At 46.4% G+C, this 19,818-nt stretch overlaps 1 protein-coding gene across 3 annotated transcripts in view; it reads left to right on the forward strand.

The window, feature by feature from the left end:
* PDE6D (phosphodiesterase 6D) overlaps positions 1-10,117 on the forward strand; it is a 53,945-nt gene extending 43,828 nt beyond the window's left edge. Inside the window, exons 1-5 of one of the 3 annotated variants that reach the window (XM_028105304.2) lie at positions 818-958; positions 4,218-4,306; positions 5,129-5,254; positions 5,967-6,072; positions 7,983-8,569. In XM_028105304.2, coding sequence (XP_027961105.1) covers positions 4,225-4,306; positions 5,129-5,254; positions 5,967-6,072; positions 7,983-8,064 — 396 coding nt within the window. In that variant the 5' untranslated portion in view covers positions 818-958; positions 4,218-4,224 and the 3' untranslated portion in view covers positions 8,065-8,569. The other 2 variants (XM_088021507.1, XM_028105303.2) reach the window with 2 other exon arrangements.
* The last annotated feature ends 9,701 nt before the right edge of the window (positions 10,118-19,818 follow it).

Genomic DNA, 19,818 nt, shown 5'->3' on the forward strand with positions numbered 1-19,818 from the left:
AGTAGTATCTTCTGTTTCATTTCTCCAATTGGGGAAGCTTTGTCTTCATATATGGAGACCCCAGAATAGCTAAGCATATTTGTAGTAATTGGAATTTTAATAGATGATCTGAGGGTACCTGGCTGACTCCGTTGGTAGAGCATGCAACTCTTGATTTTGGGTAGTGAGTTCAAGCCCTACGTTGGGCATAGAACTTACTTTAAAAAAAAAAGTGATTTAAAAAAAATGTGATCTAAGCAAGTATGTATATATACTTTTGACTTGCTTTTGAATTTAGTTTAAAAAAAAGTGGAATTTCAGAATATGAAGCAGAGAAGAGAAAACCACAAAGGTATATAAGAGCAGCAGTATTTGGGGATATAATGAGCATACTAGGAGACTTAAGATTGCACACAAGGAGGGCGCCTGGGTGGCTCAGTTGGTTAAGCGACTGCCTTCGGCTCAGGTCATGATCCTCGAGTCCCACATCGGGCTCCCTGCTCAGCAGGGAGTCTGCTTCTCCCTCTGACCCTCTTCCCTCTCGTGCTCTCTATCTCTCTCAAATAAATAAATAAAATCTTTAAAAAAAAAAAAAAAAGATTGTACACGAGAGGAGAGAAACACAACCAACACAACTTCATTTGGTAGGTTCATGCCGGTGGGGGGGTGGGGGGGTGGGGGGGCGGGCGGGGGTACAGTGCACAAGCAGGTTGAGAGCACAGGAAGCTAGGGTAACCCTTAGTTATCTTCTGTGACTTTTCTTTAGTGGCTGCAAAACCTAGAAAGAATCTCTCCAGAGGGTTAACTGTACCATTACAGGCATACTGATGCTAATCAACCACGCTCTGGGTTCAACACTGCAAGCTATCCAAACAATGGGAAAGCTTGAAGGCTCCCTGGGGCTTCAGAACTGACTGCAGCAATGGCCACACAGCCGGAAACACATCCTGAAGAACTGCTGACTTTTTCTCTAGTCCTGGTATCCAGGCATCCAAGCCTAGGTCATGTGCTTGCCCCCAGCTGCACCAGGCTCCGGAGGGAAGGATTTGGATCTTCTAGTTACAGTAATACCTGGCAGGCGCTGTCTCCCCCATGGGAGAGTTGGGAAGAGGGTTTGGTTGCTAGACAGCAAAAAGAAAAAAAAAAAAAGACCTGCAAACTGTATCAACTATTTATCTGAAGGTCCATCTCTTGGTAAATATTAACCATCTTTCTCAGATTTAGCCTCCATGTATGGATAGTATTAATTTTTCTTTAATTATTTGTCCATTGTTTAAAAAAACCCTCAGGACTGTCTTTTTAAATTTAGTGTTTATATTTGTCAAAGTTGTGTGTGTACATTGCTCAGTCATAGTTCTACCTGGTTTTGAATGATGAGCCACGTTCTGTATCCTCCCATTCATATTTTCTATTACCCAGAGAAAACTTTTCAATTTCTAACTGATTTCTTTGCTATTTATCTTCATATTTCTGAATTGCACACTGTGGCTATTCCGTTTTAGGCATTGTTTATTGACTTCCCACTATGGAAAATGAGTTTTGTTCTTTCTCAACACTTTCTGCCTGACCACACACACATGCTCTTCTCCTTCCCCCATCCTCCCAGGATAGTGGTATTAGATCCATAGTCCGTGTTTTTATTATTGTGACTACGTCAGCCCTGTTTGCAATGGTGCCATGTAGTATACTGTGACTACTTTTTTCTTCCAATACCACCTTTGATTTTTCCCAGATGTTAATTATTGTCTTGGTTTTTAATTCATTTACTTAGATTTTCTGTGCTTCTCACTAAGGAACCCCCAAATGTACCCAAACTGTATAAATCTTTCCCACTTAAACACATCAGATATTCTATGAATTTCGTCTTCTTAAAACGTCTCCCTAAGTATTCTGACCAGCTCTTGTCTGGATCCTTGGCCGGTTGCCTTCCAGGCCCGCTGAAGAGCTTTTACCCTGGGATCTCCTTCACCTGTCTCTTGTTTTAGATCCATTGCTTCCTGGATCCAATATCGTCTTCTTCCTTAGTCTTCCCTGTCATTTTGAAGTAGCATATTATCATTAGTTTCTCGAGAAAGTGAATCTTTTTTTAGTTTTAGGAATTCCCCTGAGAATTTTAAAGGCACTGCTTCATTTTTTTCTATCCTCCAGAGTCCCTGTTGAAAAGTGTGATTCATTCTGATTTTTTTTTCCCCACTCTGATTCTGACCTTTATGTGACAGCTTGTTTTCCCTTTGGAAGCTTTGGTTTAACCTTGACGTTCTGCAAGTTCATAATGATGTGACTTGAGCACTTGCCAGATCCTTTCAGTCTGGGACAATTATCTTGAATTAATTCATTGATGACTTCCTCTCCTTGGTTTTTCGGTTCTTTCTTGCATTTCTGTTAAGATTTTGGATCTCTTAGACTGATACCCAGTTTTTGTATATTTACTCTCCTGTTTTTTATCCTTGTGCCTTTTTATTCTTCTTTCTGAAAGCGTTCCTCAACTTTGTCTTCCAAACCTTGCATTGAGTTGTTTGGATCTGCTATCAAAATGTGTATTTTTCAGGGCTCCTGGGTGGCTCAGTCATTAAGGGTCTGCCTTCGGCTCAGGTCATGATCCCGGGGTCCTGGGATCGAGCCCCGCATCGGGCTCCCTGCTCCGTGGGAAGCCTGCTTCTCCCTCTCCCACTTCCCCTGCTTGTGTTCCCTCTCTCCCTATGTCTCTCTCTGTCAGATAAATAAAATCTTTTTTTTAAAAATGTGTATTTTTCTAGCATTCTTTTTTGTTCTCTGAATGTTTTTTCATTGCTATTAGTAATTCATTTATTGTATGATGAACAATACAGAAACTAGAAAATATAACTACTTAAGTTGGCATTTTATGACAAAAAGAGATTATCAATTGACTAGCTTCAAAATTTGTAAACTTGAGCCAGAGAAAATCACCTAAAATATACAAAATTCAATTGTATATAATTTTTAGTGTCTGTAAGGATTATGTTATCTCTGGCTGTTTTGTTTTTAATACTTCTTTTTAAAAGTTTGTATCTTTTGGGGTGCCTTGGTGGCTCAGTCGGTTAAGCATCTACCTTCAGCTCAGGTCATGATCTCAGGGTCCTGGGATTGAGCCCCGCCTTGGGCTCCTTGCTCAACGGGGAGCCTGCTTCTCCCTCTGCCTGCCGCTCCCTCTGCTTGTGCTTTCTCTCCTCTCTCTCAAGTAAATAAATAAAATCTTAAAAAATAAAAAAAAAAGTATGTATCTTCCTTTGTAGTCTCTTTTTTCTTCTGAGTTGCTTTTTTCTCTTTGTTTTGGTCTGTCTTTCATAGTAAATGCCCTCCTTGGTTGCTGGAGATCCTTGGCTAGTTTCTGATATTTAAGAGCAGGCCATTAAACAGGTACTTGAGATCTCTGGACTTGTGAGTAAAACTTAGGGGATGTGATCCTCACTGTGGATGTGGTCTGCATGAGTCACTCCTTGGGGATACCTCTCTTATCTGTTTTTTTAGGTCTTTTATCTTGGCTGCTCTGATTGTGTTGGAAATTTTTTAATTTTGTACTATTCATTTTCTCCTCTTTCTTGCAATTTCTAGATGTGTAGCCTTTGGTTCTCATGTTGTAGATAAAAATATCTCCGCTGGGGGGCACCTGGCTGGCTCAGTCGGTTAAGAGTCTGCCTTGGGTGCCTGGGTGGCTCAGTTGGTTAAGCGACTGCCTTCGGCTCAGGTCATGATCCTAGAGTCCCGGGATCCAGTCCCACATCGGGCTCCCTGCTCAGCGGGGAGTCTGCTTCTCCCTCTGACCCTCTTCCCTCTCGTGCTATCTCTCATTCTCTCTCTCTCAAATAAATAAATAAAATCTTAAAAAAAAAAAAAAAAGAGTCTGCCTTTGACTCAGGTCATGATCCCAGGATCCTGGGAAAGAGGAGCCCTGCATTGGGCTCCCTGCTCAGCAGGGAGCCTGCTTCTCCTTGTCCCTCTGCCTCTGCCTGCCACTCCCCCTGCTTGTGCTCTCTCTGTCAAATAAATAAATAAAATCTTTAAAAAAAAAATCTCTGCTGGGTCTCTGCTAAGATCTTCCTTTGGATGTCATTTGGACCCTCTTAAACCATCTTATTTGCTTTCATGGCACTTGGCAGATAGGCCAACTTGCTAAAAAGTAAACGGGAGTTGGTAGCAAATCTGAGCGCTAGAACACACCTAGAATACAAACTGAGAGTCGCCTTCAGTGCATTATTTTCCTTAATATATTTGATCAGAAATTGGATGAACCTCCGGGATGCTGAGACAGGGAAGATACTGTGGCAAGGAACAGAAGACCTGTCAGTCCCTGGAGTGGAGCATGAAGGTACTCCCCAACCCTTTGTCTGCACAAGGCTCTGATGTTTCTGGAGCAGGGCCTAAGCATCAGGGAGCTAAATTAATGCAGGCCCTAATGGGCAAACGCCTGAGGGCACAGCGTTTGTTGTTGAGATTCCTAGTTCCTTCCCTACCTTTTTTTCTCTCACTTCCCAAAACCCATTTTGTGCTGAAATTTTAGCATTAGAACATACCTAAAGATATAAACTAAGCTCTCAACATTTTTTTCCAAAAGAAAATTTGCATTTTTATCTCCCTGAAATAAAAGAAAAACTAAGGGGTTAAAACTAACAGAACAGAGTAGAGAAGGTGCCCATTCAGCCTTTTTCCTGATGAGAGCAGCTAGGGAAGGCCCTTAGATGCACTACATCTGATGTTTCTTAAATATCTTTCAGGGGGACGCCTGGGTGTCTCAGTTGGTTAAGCGTCTGCCTTTGGCTCTGGTCATGATCTCAGGGTCCTGGGATTGAGCCCCACACCTCCACATCCCCGCATCAGGCTCTCTGCTCAGCAGGAAGTCTGCTTCACCCTCTCCCACTCCCTCTGTGCTCTCCCTCTCTCTCTCTCTGTCTCTCTCAAATAAATAAAATCTTTTTTAAAAAAAATAAAGATCCTTCAGTCAGATGCACTTGACCAATTGGGGACTTCTGCCTTTAATTAAAAAGTGTAATTCTGTTACCAAGGCATTCTCTGAAATTTAACATAGATAATGTGTTCTCTAAATCAGCTCTAAGAAGCTCCCAGAAACTTGAAGCATCATAGTATGTGATTTTCAATGAGAATGGCTTCAATATTTCTTTTTCTTTACCAGCTCGTGTTCCCAAGAAAATCCTCAAGTGCAAGGCGGTGTCTCGAGAATTGAACTTCTCTTCAGCAGAGCAAATGGAAAAATTCCGCCTGGAACAGAAAGTTTACTTCAAAGGGCAATGCCTAGAAGGTATTCTGTGGCCTACTGCTGGAAGCCACAGTGAGAGTGACGGGGGAAAAAAGGCAGGACCCAGTGAACTAAAAGCACTGCTTTGGTAATGTTCACTTGGCAACACAGATTGTGATGGGATTCCTACACCCTGAGAGACTGGGAAAAACAAACAAAAACAAAGCTGGCAATGACAAGGGCCTTTGAGCCTAACAAAAGGGTTTTTGACACTGGTGGGCCTGGGTTGGTGCCTGCTTTATCACTGGCGAATTGTAACGTGGTCACGAGGAAACTGCCGACGAGGGCCTGGTACGGTGCTCTCTGTCTTCTGCGGATCTGACTGGCAAGGCCGCTCTGCACTGAGTTTCCACCGTGAACTGTAAGAGGGCACATATGTGTCTTACACCTGAAATTCCAAGTGAAAGGCCTGTTCTGTTCTTCTGTTTGTCATGTACGCATAGCCTACTTCTGAGAAAACATTGCTTGTACTATATCCGCCCACTGGTCCTCGTCCTTTCGACCCTAGAGCATAGGGAGTGAGCCTCTGGTGTGGTCCAGAGGACAGCCCGAGGAGGCTTCTGTGACCTTTCCCATGCCTCTGACCCGGGAGGTTTCTGATGGCTTCATTTGTGGTTCTTGGGGTAAGAGGCTCACTCTAAAGGGGCAGGGGCTGGACAAGGAGCCCTGAGACTGTCTGGGGTGCCCGCTCACCAGCTTTTCCTTCTTCCTGCAGAGTGGTTCTTCGAGTTCGGCTTTGTGATTCCGAACTCCACAAACACCTGGCAGTCCCTGATAGAGGCAGCGCCCGAGTCCCAGATGATGCCCGCCAGCGTGCTAACGTGAGTGAGCAGACCACAGACATTGCGGGGTGTGTCTCGAAGCAGGCGTTCCGGGCGGGGGGACTTGTGGTCCTGTTCAGCGGGCCACCCAGGTTGAAAATAAGGGTAAAGAGTATCCAGGGGTATTTGAGTTTATAGGTTACTGACTTCTGTCACATGAAAAAGACAGTGTGTGATCGAATGGAAAAAAATAAAAAACTTTAGATTAGACCTTTAGACTAAATTCCTGATTAACCCTGACTTGCTGTGCAATCTTGGACAATGTTTACCTCTTTGGCTTTATTTTTCTCCTCTCTAAACATAGAATTAATAATTCTATCTCACAGAGGTGGAGTGAGGCTAAAACGAGATGATATGGGAGAAAACTGGCCTGTACTCTATATTAAATCTAGGCTAATTTGCTCACTTCCCTGACTACCAAACTTCTGATACTCTACTTTTCTTGAATGGCCTTTAATGGAATCTGGCAAAGTTTTAATTTTGTTTTAGAGGATAGAGTTTGGTTATAGTTTTTCACAGACTAGCTTACCATTTTAATAGTTATGCTTCCTGCTCAAAGAATAATTAGTTTGTCCTTTATCCAAAAACACTGTCAGTAATGGCCCACCAACCATTTTCTCTTGGGAAAAGGTATTAGACTTTTAAAGGTTTTAGTAATAGTGTCTAGCAATGAGTTATTCACACAGATAGTTGTGTAATATTGGATTGTCCCTTTAAACAGATCCTTGGTGAAAGCCACACTGAATGTAAATAGAGGTTATTTACTTTATAAGTCTTTAATAGATGTTTAATTACAACAGTAGGTATTTTTATATTCTAGTAGTCAATTAAATCTTGAGTTTCTTATGTACCTATTTTATAATTAATTACCAACAAAAATATATCTGCTGGCTATTAATTACCCTAGGAAAGTACAGGGTAGTATATAGAAGGGCATTTTTTATATTTTATTAACCTTCATTGACTTCTCCTTGGCCAGGCCCAATTTCTTTCAGGTACTAAAACCATTGAGTCTATGATGACGTATTTAGGTTTTTTAAGTCATATTTTACTTTTTGCAACCCAAAAGCAGTACCTCTATTGCCCTTAACTTGGTTCAAGAGTGGTTTGGTTTGGAAACACTGAGATATCCACCAAGAAAAATGAAATTCCACTCTGTGCAATACAGTTGTGCCATTTGGGGTTCTTTGGCTACAAGCCATAGAAATGACTCCAGCTGATATGACAGCTGAAGGGGGTGGTGGGGAGAGGAGGAACTGAGACCCGGGCAGCTTGAAAGATACAGATGGCAGGAATCCGTGGATGATTTCCTTCAGGAGCAGCCTTAGGAAGGATCCTGCTCTGGGGAGAGAGTCTGATTGGCCCAAATTATGTCCTGTGCCCACCCCTTTGCCAGGTGAAGGAGGGACTACTTGGCTAACCCGTGGACTGGAGATGGGGTGGGTCCCCAAAAGAAGAGCAGAGTGCTATTACCCAAAGTGGTGCAAATAGATGCAGGAAAGGCCAATCCACAGCTGTCTACTAGAGTAGGTGTTGTAGGGAAAGATACCACCCCTACGGCCTGCAGGTTTCCATGTGTATCAAAAAGTCAGTCATATTAAAAAAAAAAAAAAAAAAGTCGCACTAATAAGCACCCCTATGTGCAGAGCGCTCTTGCTAAGGGCTTTACTTGTATCAAGGATTAAGACATGCTCTTTCTTCTGTTTTCTGAACTTGAGGAGAAAAAAATCAAATCACAAAGTTAAACATCACATTAGACTTCTAACCCCATTTGGACATAGACTTCAGTGTCCCCAGGCCAAGGTGGGTGCATGTCCCCGGGCCCAGCAGACCCAAACTGAAACCACTTTGCGGAAATGAAATCTGTTGCCTAACACACTCACTCTTTTGCCCTCTCTTCTTACTTATAGTGGGAATGTTATCATAGAGACAAAGTTTTTTGACGACGATCTTCTTGTAAGCACATCCAGAGTGAGACTTTTCTACGTTTGAGAGAAGAATGTGTGTGCATTTCAAGAATTTGGGTTTTTGGGGGGAAAGGAGGAAACTGTTTACTTTTTTCCTCCACACATTTGGTTTTTGACACTTCCACCCCTAATTCCCTGTACGGCAGAACCCACCTGTGGCCACCAGGGGACCAGTTCTGTGTAGGTAACCAGATGGCTGTTAATTCCTGAGCCGCCATCTTCCACTGACCAGACTCAACTCCCAACCCCAGACCAGGGCAGAGGGTGAGCCTTGACTCCTTCCCAGGGTGACACGGGACAGACGCTTACCACGAGAGCCACTGCTGTTCCCGCCCCCGCCCTGCCTCCTCCTTGGGCCCCGCAGGCAACACATCTTCCTTTGGCCCCTGGTTTTGGAAAAATTCATATTCCTGACCTATGTTTAGTTTTTTTCCTACCATTTCTATTTCATACATTCTCATACGTTTAACTTGTAAAATAGACTGTGATATTATTATTACATAATGAATTAAAACATATGAATTAAAATATTCCTGCAGTCTTTAGCATGGCACTGCTTTCATCTCTACTTTTTCTGGAACATGAACCCGGCCCCATGATGTGAAGACATTTATCAGACTGTAGGATCACAACTGTGTTTTACTCCAGAGATCGACTGATAGATCTTGTGTTCCCGATGCTTCAGTTGCTGCTTTCCAAGAACGTACAACGTACCCAAACAAGACCCATGACCTTAACGTTTGTGTTTGAGACATGATATGTAGTGGTTCTCTTCTGCAACACAGATGCTCCCTTTGTTTGTTTGTTGTTGCTTTTAACTTTTCTCATACCTTTATGATGTACCTTTGCTAAAGAGGTTTCCAGAAAGGGTAGAAGTTCCAAGCTGGCAGAGTAGAGACTCTTTTATTCTTACGTGAGAGAATAGAAGTTCCAGAATGGAGAAAAGATCTCCCCGAAGTCATGTGGAGAACGATGGGAACGCATCGGGGATGGGGTGGGTGCTGGGAGGCCTTAAAACCCAGGCAGGGGAAGCCAGCGTGGGAGAGAGTGATGGTAGCTGGGTGCCCCGAAGTCTGACATGACAGAGAAGGGTTCTTTTTTAGGAACTTAACCCTGAGCTACCAGCAGCCTTCACTGTTCTTTATACAATACCAGCAATTAAAGGGCTTCCAGTTCTCACAGTAGTAAGGGTCTGAGGCCGCAGAGGAGGAGAATACATCCAGAGATGGGCCCTCTCTGGCATAGCCCCTGCTCATATATTCCTCCTCTCCTTCCGTCCGTTACCAAAGGGTCTGCTTACATCTGTGGATGGGGAGGGGAAGGACATTTTTAGTGGACTATCACCGTCTTTCAGTGATAATTCCATTCCTCACATGAAGGCTCTTGTCTTCAAAAGCTTTTTTTTTTTAAGATTTTATTTATTTATTCGGCAGAGAGAGACACAGCAAGGGGGAACCCAAGCAGGGGGAGTGGGAGAGGGAGACGCAGGCTTCCCGCGGAGCAGGGAGCCCGATGGGGGCTCGATCTCAGGACCCTGGGATCATGACCTGAGCCGAAGGCAGACGCTTAACGACTGAGCACCCCAGGCGCCCCTCAACGCTTAACGACTGAGCACCCCAGGCGCCCCTCAAAAGCTAATTTTTAAATACCAAGATTGGATGAAAAAACAAAGTTAAAACGAGTCCAGATTTCCTTTTGCTTTCTGGAAATGCCGTCTCTCCTCTCAGGGAATTGGACACCTCCCGGTGGAGAGAGGCCATCCCAGGGAAGCTTCTCTCCCTGCTTAGAGCCTCCTTCACTGCCCTTCTCCACTCACTCACCCAGCCAGAACTCTCAGGGACACACTTCTTTGCCAGCTGCTCTGAGGGAAAAAAGAATGATCACCCAGTCATTCGTAGACGCTCACCATCTCTTCAGGCAATGCATATGCTCAGGTGGTGGTGGTCATTTTATCATGAAACAAGGGAGGCCAGAAAAGTGTGCTCTGGGCACAGTGTGAGTGAGAGGTTCTGAGCTGTGCGGGACGGACTGGAGCTGGCCTGGAGGATGGCTGCAGCTATGGTGGGAGGAGGAAGGGGAGAGGGGTACGGGCAGGGGGGAGCACAAGCCAAAGGAGAGGACACAGGAGCTGTGGGGACAAGGGCCCGTATAGGTCAGAGTCAGCCGGTAGAGTGGGTGCAGGTCTAAATGCCTGAGGAGCTGGGGGTTCTGTGGATACATCGAAGGCCACAGAATGTTACGAAGGAGAGGCACGCAGCCCAGGCCTGGCACATTTACAGGCACCTGCCCCACCCGAGATTCGGATTCAGTAGGTGTGGGGCCCAGAAATCGCCCTGCTACAGCAGCCCCGGTGATTCTGATGCAGGTGGTCTGTGGACCATACTTTGGGAAATGCTGGGAGAGGCCGTAAGTGTTAGAGATGGATATATGTACACAGGTAGCTACAAGGGAAACTAAAGTGGCGTGCCAGTGTTGTGGGCTTCGGGACGGCTGTGGGCTACAGCACTGAGTCTGGCCTCGGGCGGGTGGGGAGGGGTCGGAGGGAGTCCAGTCTCTACCGGAGGGGAACTAGCCCCGCTCAGGCCCCACTTACACTCTTCCCACATGCGTACGCGTGACGCACAGGCCTGCCTTTCGGAGATTTGTCTCTAGTAGAGGGACGTGACAGGTGATTGTAAATGCCTGCGATAAGGGAAGCACAAGGTGAATAAGGAAGAAGAGATAAAAGAATAAATAAATGAAAGGAAGAAGAGATAAAAGAATAAATAAATGAAAGGAAGAAGAGATAAAAGAATAAATAAATGAAAATGAAAAAAAATGAGAAGAGATTAACACATTTCAGAAAAATCAGGAAAGCCCTCTCCTCTGAATCTTTCAACTCTTAGCCTGCAAAACATGTTCAAGTGACCCTAAAAATACAATTTTTTTAAAAAGATTTTATTTATTTATTTGGCAGAGAGAGATAGCGAGAGAGGGAACCCAAGCAGGGGGAGTGGGAGAGAGAGAAGCAGGCTTCCTGCCAAGCAGGGCACCCGATGCGGGGCTCGATCCCAGGACCCTGGGATCATGACCCAAGCCGAAGGCAGACGCCCAACGACTGAGCCACCCAGGTGCCCCTAAAAATATAAATTTTTTAAAAATAAGGCTCGGGGGGTGCCTGCCTGACCCAGTTGGTTAAGCGTTGGACTTCAGCTCAGGTCGTGATCTCAGGGTCCTGGGGTGGAGCCCTGGTGCCGAGCTCTGCACTCAGCAGGGAATCTGCTTCTCTCCCTCCCTCTCTCCCTCTGCTCCTCCCCTGGCTCGTTCTCTCTCTCTCTCTCTCTCTCAAATAAATATTTTTTTAAAAATTTAAAAAATAAGGCTTTCCTTCAATCCTGCAACACCTACACTCCTGCTCCATCCTTCTCTTTCTCTGCAGATCCAAATTCCTCAGGATTGTCTCCACTCACTCTTTTTTTTTTTTTTTTTTTTTAAAGATTTTATTTATTTATTTGACAGAGAGAGACACAGTGAGAGAAGGAACACAAGCAGGGAGAGTGGCAGAGGGAGAAGCAGGCTTCCCGCCGAGCAAGGAGCCCGATGTGGGGCTCGATCCCAGGACCCTGGGATCATGACCTGAGCCGAAGGCAGACGCTTAACGACTGAGCCACCCAGGCGCCCCTGTCTCCACTCACTCTTTCCACCCCCCTACCTCTCATTTACTCCGCAACTGCTGCTGTCTGGCTCTGGCCAGTGGCCTCCTTTCCTCCAACGCGTCGGTGAACACTGATCCACTGCCCCCTTCTGGTCCTTCCTGCTTTGTCAGCTGCATTTGATCCTTCTGACATCTGGAAATTCTTGTGGATTCTGGGAGCCCCTTTCCTGGGAGTTGTGCTCCTTGCAGGCTCTTCATTTGCTTCCAACCACCTTGTCCCTAAAATGTTTGTTAGTGGATTTTTGGATTGTTTTTGTTTTTGTTTTCTTTCTTTTTTTCCTAGCTGTTGTATATCGAGAACATTCTATGTGCAAATTCTTTAAGCATTATGCATTCACTCCACGCATATTTATTGAGCACTTGTTATGTACCACTGTTTTAAATGGTGGACATGCTTGCTGACCAAGACAGTGAAGTCCCTACCATCACATTCTAATGCGAGGAGACAGGAAGCGAGTAATTCAGATAGCAATCAATGCTCTGACAAAATAGTACCGTGCAATGGCAGCATCAGTCTGGTGTGAGAAGGAATGGAAAGAAGTCAGCGTTCAGCTTGTGACCACCAAAACGGGATGGACGAGTCCCCAGCAAGCCAACAGCCAGGGAAAGCCAGGCTTTACTCAAAAAGATGTTCAAGTCCCTTAAACTATGAACAAAGCACGAACCAGTGCAGTCACACGCGATTGTCTCATTTACTACAAAGAGCTCCCCCTTGTGGGAGGAGTGCACCTGCCTCTTCCAGCCTGGTGTAGGATGGAGAGGAGAAATGAGGGAGAAGCAGGCCACAGAGGTCAGATGCAGATGTCACTGCTTTCCTTCACCGCACCCTCTCTCCCAGGCTGGGGTGGGACCAGTGGAGAGAAACCAGGTTCAGGGGAAGGAAGAGAATTGCAGGGTTGATAACCACTTCCTGGAGGTTAGCGGGGAGAATGGGCTGCCCCATAATCCAGACCAAGGCCTGTCAAATAGCCTTACAAACATCTCTACCCCTACCTCTCATGCTGCAGTTCCTATGACCACCTGGGGCCTGTCAGGCCAACAGCATCGTCTTCCCTTCTGATTTATCCTTCACATCTCGGCCAAAAAGAGCCCCAAAATGTGCGTCTGGTCACCAGTCCCTCTATATTGAACAGTTTGGTTTTGTTTTTACTTTTTTTAAAGAAGGACTTATTTATTTTTATTTTATTCATTTATTTGGCAGAGAGAGACAGCGAGAGAGGGAACACAAGCAGGGGGAGTGGGAGAGGGAGAAGCAGGCTTCCCACTGAGCAGGGAGCCCGATGTGGGGCTGGATCCCAGGACCCTGGGATCATGACCTGAGCCGAAGGCAGACGCTTAATGACTGAGACACCCAGGCGCCCCTGAACAGTTTATTTTTTAGAACTTCTTGCTAGTGACCTGGTAATTGCTTTGCAGCTCCCAAAATACCCTGTTAAAATAGTCCTTGAAGTGAAGACCAACCTGGCTTGGCAGTTTTGGGGTGCATTTTTACTTGGTTTGAGGCTAAGCAGCTTTGACCATAGTTTTGAATAAACTGAGGGGTGAAGTGGAATGGAGTGAGAAGCAGAGATTTGGTGAATACATTTGGTTCCCAAACTGCACCAAGGCACCCCAGGGCACTGCAGCAAATTCACAAGGGTGCCAAAGGATATTTTAATTTTGAAGGGAAATGCAGCCATTGGGGCTGTCTGTTGTACAGTGCTCACTATTAGCTCAAGATAGTTCAGTTTCAACATTATATTGCACCACACTGCATTCTTTTTGATGAGCTATCTTTGGGAAACTGAATTTTTTGACGTTTTGGTGATAAGCAAGTACCCCTGAAAAGTCAGTGTGAATAGGGGTGCCTGGGTGACACAGCCGGTTAAGCATCCAACTTTTGGTTTCGGCTCAGGTCATGGGATCGAGCCCCACATTGGGCTCCACACTGAGGGCAGACTTGGCTTGGGATTCTCTCCCTCTGCCCCTCCCAGCTGCACTCGCTCGCTTGCTCTCTCTAAAATAAATGGGGAAAAAAGTGTGAACAGGAAATGAGGGTGGTTGTGTCCAATCTGATTCCAAGGTTTGGGAAGCTGTGCTGTGCTTAGCAGGCACACATTGCATCAGTAAGTCATTGTGATTATAAATAAAATAAAAATATTTTTTCCTCTCAATTTATGTGGCTTTTCTTTTTCCAAAATAACATGACAGCTAATCGGTTAAGATATAAATACTTAAGTTGTTTGGACCTAACTACATAATTTTAAAAAGTATTTATTTTGGTTTTTTTGCACTGTGGAAAAATTACTGAGACACAAAGTGTGCTGTGAACAGAGAAAGTTTAGGAACCTCTAATAAGCCCTTAGTTTTGGGGGTTTTTTTTCAGATTTCATTTTTAAGTAATCTTTACCCCAACAGGGGGCTCAAACTCATAACCCTGAGATCAAGAGTCACATGCTGTACTGGCTGGCTCAGTTGGTCGGTGTGCAACTCTCAATCTTGGGGTCGTGAGTTTGAGCCCCATGGTGGGGGTAGAGATTACTTAAAATATGCTTTTCAGAGGGTTAGAAACACATGCACGTGCATTACCATCACTGACAGCCACAGCAACAAGTGGGTATTGGCCACCCTCTTCTGAACCCTGAGACAGCTCTTGGTTCCATGGAATGCTTTTGAATTCTTGTACTTATTAAAGAAAATGTTTTCAAAGGAAAAGAAGGCATTTATTCAAATTTCCTAAGAGTGGCTTTTTTAAGTGACTTGATTTATTCAAATCATCCCCCAAATAGCTCTTCTCAATTATAAGAGGATAAGCAAGATTATTATTATCACTTGAATGTTTTATATATAATTATTACTTTCATTTGGGGCTAAAGTATGTGCATTAGAGCCATAGAACGTGATAATTTGAATATGGTGCACAGGGCACCCCTGTGTAATTAAGTTATACATGATTGGTGTACCTCTTTACAGAACTTGAAATTTCATTTCATTTTTTTATGTTAATAGAGATTGATAATGGTCATTTCTTTTCCTTCCTGTTATGTTGGCCATACACACTTCATTCAGGGCCCAGCCCTTGGTCAGGATTGGAATCCAAATCCTCTCTTCCGGCAGATTGTCTAATTATTACTCTCTTTTAATTGGCTTGTATTCAGCAACGATCTGCAATACGTTTTGTACAATTAGGCTAAGGTTTTTCTTGGAAGGTTCACGTTTACTTAAAAGTAGACACTTTTGATATTCAAGAGGTTTTATGACCTCAAATATTTCCAGACTCAAATGATACACAGATCTGTGTTCTGGCACAGAAATATTTCCAGACTCAAATGATACACAGATCTGTGTTCTGGCACAGAATTCTGAGACCTCAGTGTGGATTTGATTGTGTTGTGAAGGAGGCACACAATCATTTGCTGAAAAAAACCTTGCCTCTGCCCACAGGCACCTCCTTGCTCTCCCTGGGGAGGCAAGTGGCCACTGGGAGTGCCACATCTAAAAAATGTCATTGCACAAGAGACTAACCATTTAAAAGTTAAGTCGCTGTTTGTGACAGGCCCCTGAGCAGAGCAGGAAAATAATAGAAAGCCCACCTACCTAATAATGGGACTCATTTGATGCCAGGGTCTTTAAAATGGATTCAGACCACACTGTCTCCACCGAAAGAAATGAGCATCTGGTGAGAGGTGCTTACTGAGAGGTTGACTAGTGGAGAGGTCAGGGGGCCCTCAAAGCTGGCTAAGGACAATGTTGACAAAGGGGTCAGAATTGTAGAATCCACTGTCAACTCCCCCCATGGGGCTGGAACCCATCCAGCCTCAGTATCTTCTAAGACTAGAGTCTGCCCAGCATCACTATCCAGCAGGACACACCCCCAGGCTCTAGTGGAAACCACAGGAGCCACACTTAGGACATTGTGGGGAGATTGGTGAGGAGCCAGAGAATACCTCTGGGAAGGGGTTGAAGTTTTCCTGGGATACAGAATGGAGTTGTAGATGAATTTCTAAGACAAAAGAGGATGTGCACATTTTTGGGTACTTGATATATATGGTCAAATGCTTTCCAGAAAGGTTTGTACCCATTTCTACCCTTAGCTATGCCCAAACCTACAACATCAACCATGTCCCAGGCTGTGTTGACAAGGGTCACAGGTTCCCAGACCACCTGCTGCTGAGGGAGTCTGCATGAGGCCTGTGCAGGATTCTATGGCCAGACTATGGAACCAGTTCCCAAAGGAATCCTTTCCTATTCTCTGTTTAGTTCAGCAAACAATCCCTGAGCCCTGGTGAGGGTCCTTGTACAAGATCAGCTTTTTCTGGACACTGATGTCCTTCAGTATGTTAATAGGCTTTCGGGGGGGGGGGGGATCCATGGAGTATTACTCAGCCATCAAAAATGAACTCTTACCATTTGCAATGACATGGATGGAACTAGAGGGTATTATACTCAGCGAAATAAGTCAGAGAAAAACAATTCTCATGATTTCATTGATATGGAATTTAAGAAACAAAACAGGGCCATAGGGGAAGGGAGGGAAAAATAAAATAAGACGAAATCAGAGAGAGAGCCAAACCATAGGAGACTCTAAACTATAGGGAACAAACTGAGGGTTGCTGGAGGGGAGGTGGGTGGGGGGATGGGGTTACTGGGTGTTGGGTATTAAGGAAGGCATGTGATGTAATGAGCACTGGGTGTTATATGCAACTGATGAATCACTGAACTCTACCTCTGAAACTAATAATACAGAATGTGTTAATTAATTGAATTTAAATTTTAAAATTCTAGGTCAAATTTGGAATGAGCTACATGTTAAACTTTCCTCTTAGAGCCTCCTTCATATGTTAAAGACCCAGGGAGTCTGTTTTCTTCCTGTTCTGTTCTGCAGAAAGAAAACTCTTCCCATTGCTTACCCCAGCACTTCGCCAAACAGGATGGCTGTAACCTCTCAGGCACAGCTTGGAGCAGAGAAACAGTTGGGAGGTGCCGGGCTGCATGAAGATGGGGGTCTCACCACTGAGTCCAGTGAGACTGCGTTTGGCTCTGAGGCAGAGGTGGGAACAGGGTAAGTTCTGTGAGTTCCTGGGAGGTCAGAGGAGCAGAGAGCACTGCAGGCTGGAGAGAGGGACAGGGGGACTCCAGGTAGTGCATGCAAGGTGGGCAGCTCAGATGACTGAGCCATGGCCCGCCCCACACACCCGGCTGGAAATGAGTCAAGCAGGACTCTGTGATCCCAATGAGAGATGAACCACGAGCATCACAGCATCTTCTGAGGCTGATTCACCTCCCTCTGTTCTCCTTCAACCTGGAAACCACACCAGAAGTCAATGCCCACATCCCAGCGCTCCTCCTTCCTCAAGCTGCCTTTGTTGTTCATGGAAGTCTGACTGGCTTTGGAGATTAGAGCCGGGAGCCCAGTATCCTCCTGGCTACTAGTATGACTCAGTTACAGATGACAGAAAACCCAACCTGAACCAGCCTAAACGAAGAGAAAATGTGCTGGCTTGCATAATTGAAAAGTCCAGAGATTGGTACGGTGTTAGGTACAGGTCAACCCAGAGACTCAAGCAATGTCATAGAACTTACCGTCCCTCTGCCTCTTGGCTCAACTCTTCTGTGTGTGTAGGCAGCAGTCTCCACCTCTCACATCGCCCTAATTTCGAGGCTCACTGCCCAGGCCCAAGCTTCTTCCCTTAGCAGCAACTCAGTCAAAAAGTCCCAGGAGGGGGCACCTGGCTGGCTCAGTCAGTGGAGTGCATTGATCTCGGCGTCCAGAGTTCCAGTGCCATATTGCGCTAGAGCTAACTTAAAAAAGAAAAAAGAAAAAAAAAATCCCAGGGCTCACTCTGATTGGATCAAATAGGGTCATGTGCCATCTCTGAGCCAATCAGTATAGCCAGGGGTTCCTGGACACTGATTGGCCGAGACTAGTGCATCTTCTGCCTGTGGAATTGGGTTGAGAGTGGGGGAGGGGAAGTTCTTTAGGAGGCAAACTGGACACCAATTCAGGAGATTATTGCCAAGAGAAGGTTGATGGGATGACCGCTGGTGACAAAAACAACATATGTTGTACCTTGTAGAATCCTCCTCGGCGCCAGTCACAGGCTGCTAGGCCTTCTCCGTCAATAATGCATCTATCATTCCCCTAGTATATAAGGTCAATGTTGCAGGCGGCCTTAGAATGTTTCAGCTGTGTTTCCTAATTTAAGCTTTCGTCACCTCTCTGAACTCAGAGCAGACCCTGGGAGTGGAGACCAATGTCTCTGTAGAGGAAGGCCTGGGGAGAGCCCTGCCGTCTTCCCTGGCTGACCCTATCCTTCCCTTCAAGGGCGTGGAGCTAGGGGTTGACAAGCAGCCACACTGCAAAATTGGACTACCCCATTAAAGCTGGGACCAGGGTTTCTGTCCCCATGAAGCAGCTTTCACCAGGCAGGGACCACGAAGTGGCCAGGGCCTGAGGCAGGCAGGGTTGGCCTGTACCCCCGACACAGGAGGCATGGCAGAAGGCTGGGCACTGGGGCTCTAGGTCTTTGGACCCCTGGGCTAGCAACGGCAGCCGAGGAGAGGTGGCACCAGATCATGGCACTCAGGCATAGGGCAGCCTGACAGGCACCTCAGAGAGTGCCAGGGAGTGCAGCTGGGAGCCTCCGAACTCCAGCCCCCCATTCCCTGCAGCTCAGGACCCGTGACTAGGACTTAGGTCAGCAGTCACTGTGAAGAGCGAGCAGAGAGGACCAAGAGCTGGACCTGCCCCAGGAAGGTGCTGCGCACACCAAGCATTTCAACGGGTTAAGCAAGAAGGAGCCCAGGGGGCCAGAACCCAAGGAGGAATCAACCCTGGCCTCAGCTCGGGCTCTGGAGAGGCCTGGGGTCTCCCCTTGAGGAAAAGAAGGACCAGATCAGCTGCCCAGAGAGAAGGCTTGAGAAATGACCACTGCCTCTCATGTCTTACTGGGGCTCCAGAAACAGAGAGGAAGGAAGGTCTTTCAGTCGGGGTAGGGGTGGCTGGGGCTGCGGTTCCTGGGGCTCTTTCCTGGACTGAACGGAACCCCGCAGAGCCCCCTGCAGTTCCCCTCTGGCCACCAGAGGGAGCCCGTCCCTCGCAAATCTCCCAATTTGGGCAGCACGGGCAGCCCTGTCCTTGCCTTTGGAGAGCCTTTGCGAGTAGGATGGATGGGACTCTGGGCTCTGAGAACAGGTCCCCAAGCAGTGATAAATAGTGTGCTAGTCTCAGGACTAGAGGAAAGTGGGGGAGTGGGCCGAAGGCAGCAGGGGCTGTTCCAGGCCAAACCTTTGGTGGGGTGAAGCCATGTGGTGAGGCTAGGCAGCTGGGACAGAGGATGCCGGAAGCTTGGTGCAGACACAGGACATTAAGAAAGGCAGCCCTGAGCCTAGCTCCTGCCTCACATTCTTGTTCCCATTGCGCACAGGAGGAGACTGAGGCCCAGCAAGGTTCCGTTACTTGCTCTGTATTGACATGGCTGTCATGTCTGTATCTGGATGGCGCTTAGCCTCTCACCCCCTTTCTAGAGGTTTTGAGGGGAATAGTTCCTTCCGAGCAGGGCCATAGCCTGAAGGAGCCTGGGAACCGGATGCCAGCTCCACGTGTTGCCTGCTATGTGGTCTTCTTGCCCCCTGGGCTGGACCCCCGCCCTGGGCTCTGGGCCTCGGGGACATCTGCAGGACTGAGCTGCCCTGGGAAGCAGAATAGAGAGCAGCTGGTCAGTCTTGCCTCAAGAGCCTGTGCAAGTCATGTGGGGTGGGAGCCCAGAGTCAGAAGTTCCTTCCAGCCAAGGCCTTGATCTGAGCCTGACCCTGGCAGCACTTCGGATACAGCTCAGTGGAGGACAAACCAGTGAGGACACTCCACACTGTCCTCACTCCACAGTCTCCAACCCCTGTGAAGGGCAACCCGCCCCCCCCAAAATGGGGCACCGGGCAGAAACCACAAATGTGGGTGGGGGAGACAAGGGTGTGGAACGCTGTTCTACCACCAAGAGGTGTCCTGTGATGTCCAGAGGAGGGACCTTCTCTCTCCTGCTCCTTTCTGTATCTTAGGAGCTTAGAATGGAGTCTGGCACTGTGACAGCATTCGGTACATATGCGAAT

The sequence above is a fragment of the Eumetopias jubatus genome, unplaced genomic scaffold, assembly GCF_037043125.1.
Source record: "Eumetopias jubatus isolate StellerSeaLion01/CBP00866 unplaced genomic scaffold, mEumJub1_p1.0 scaffold_3, whole genome shotgun sequence".
NCBI classification, from domain to species: domain Eukaryota; kingdom Metazoa; phylum Chordata; class Mammalia; order Carnivora; family Otariidae; genus Eumetopias; species Eumetopias jubatus.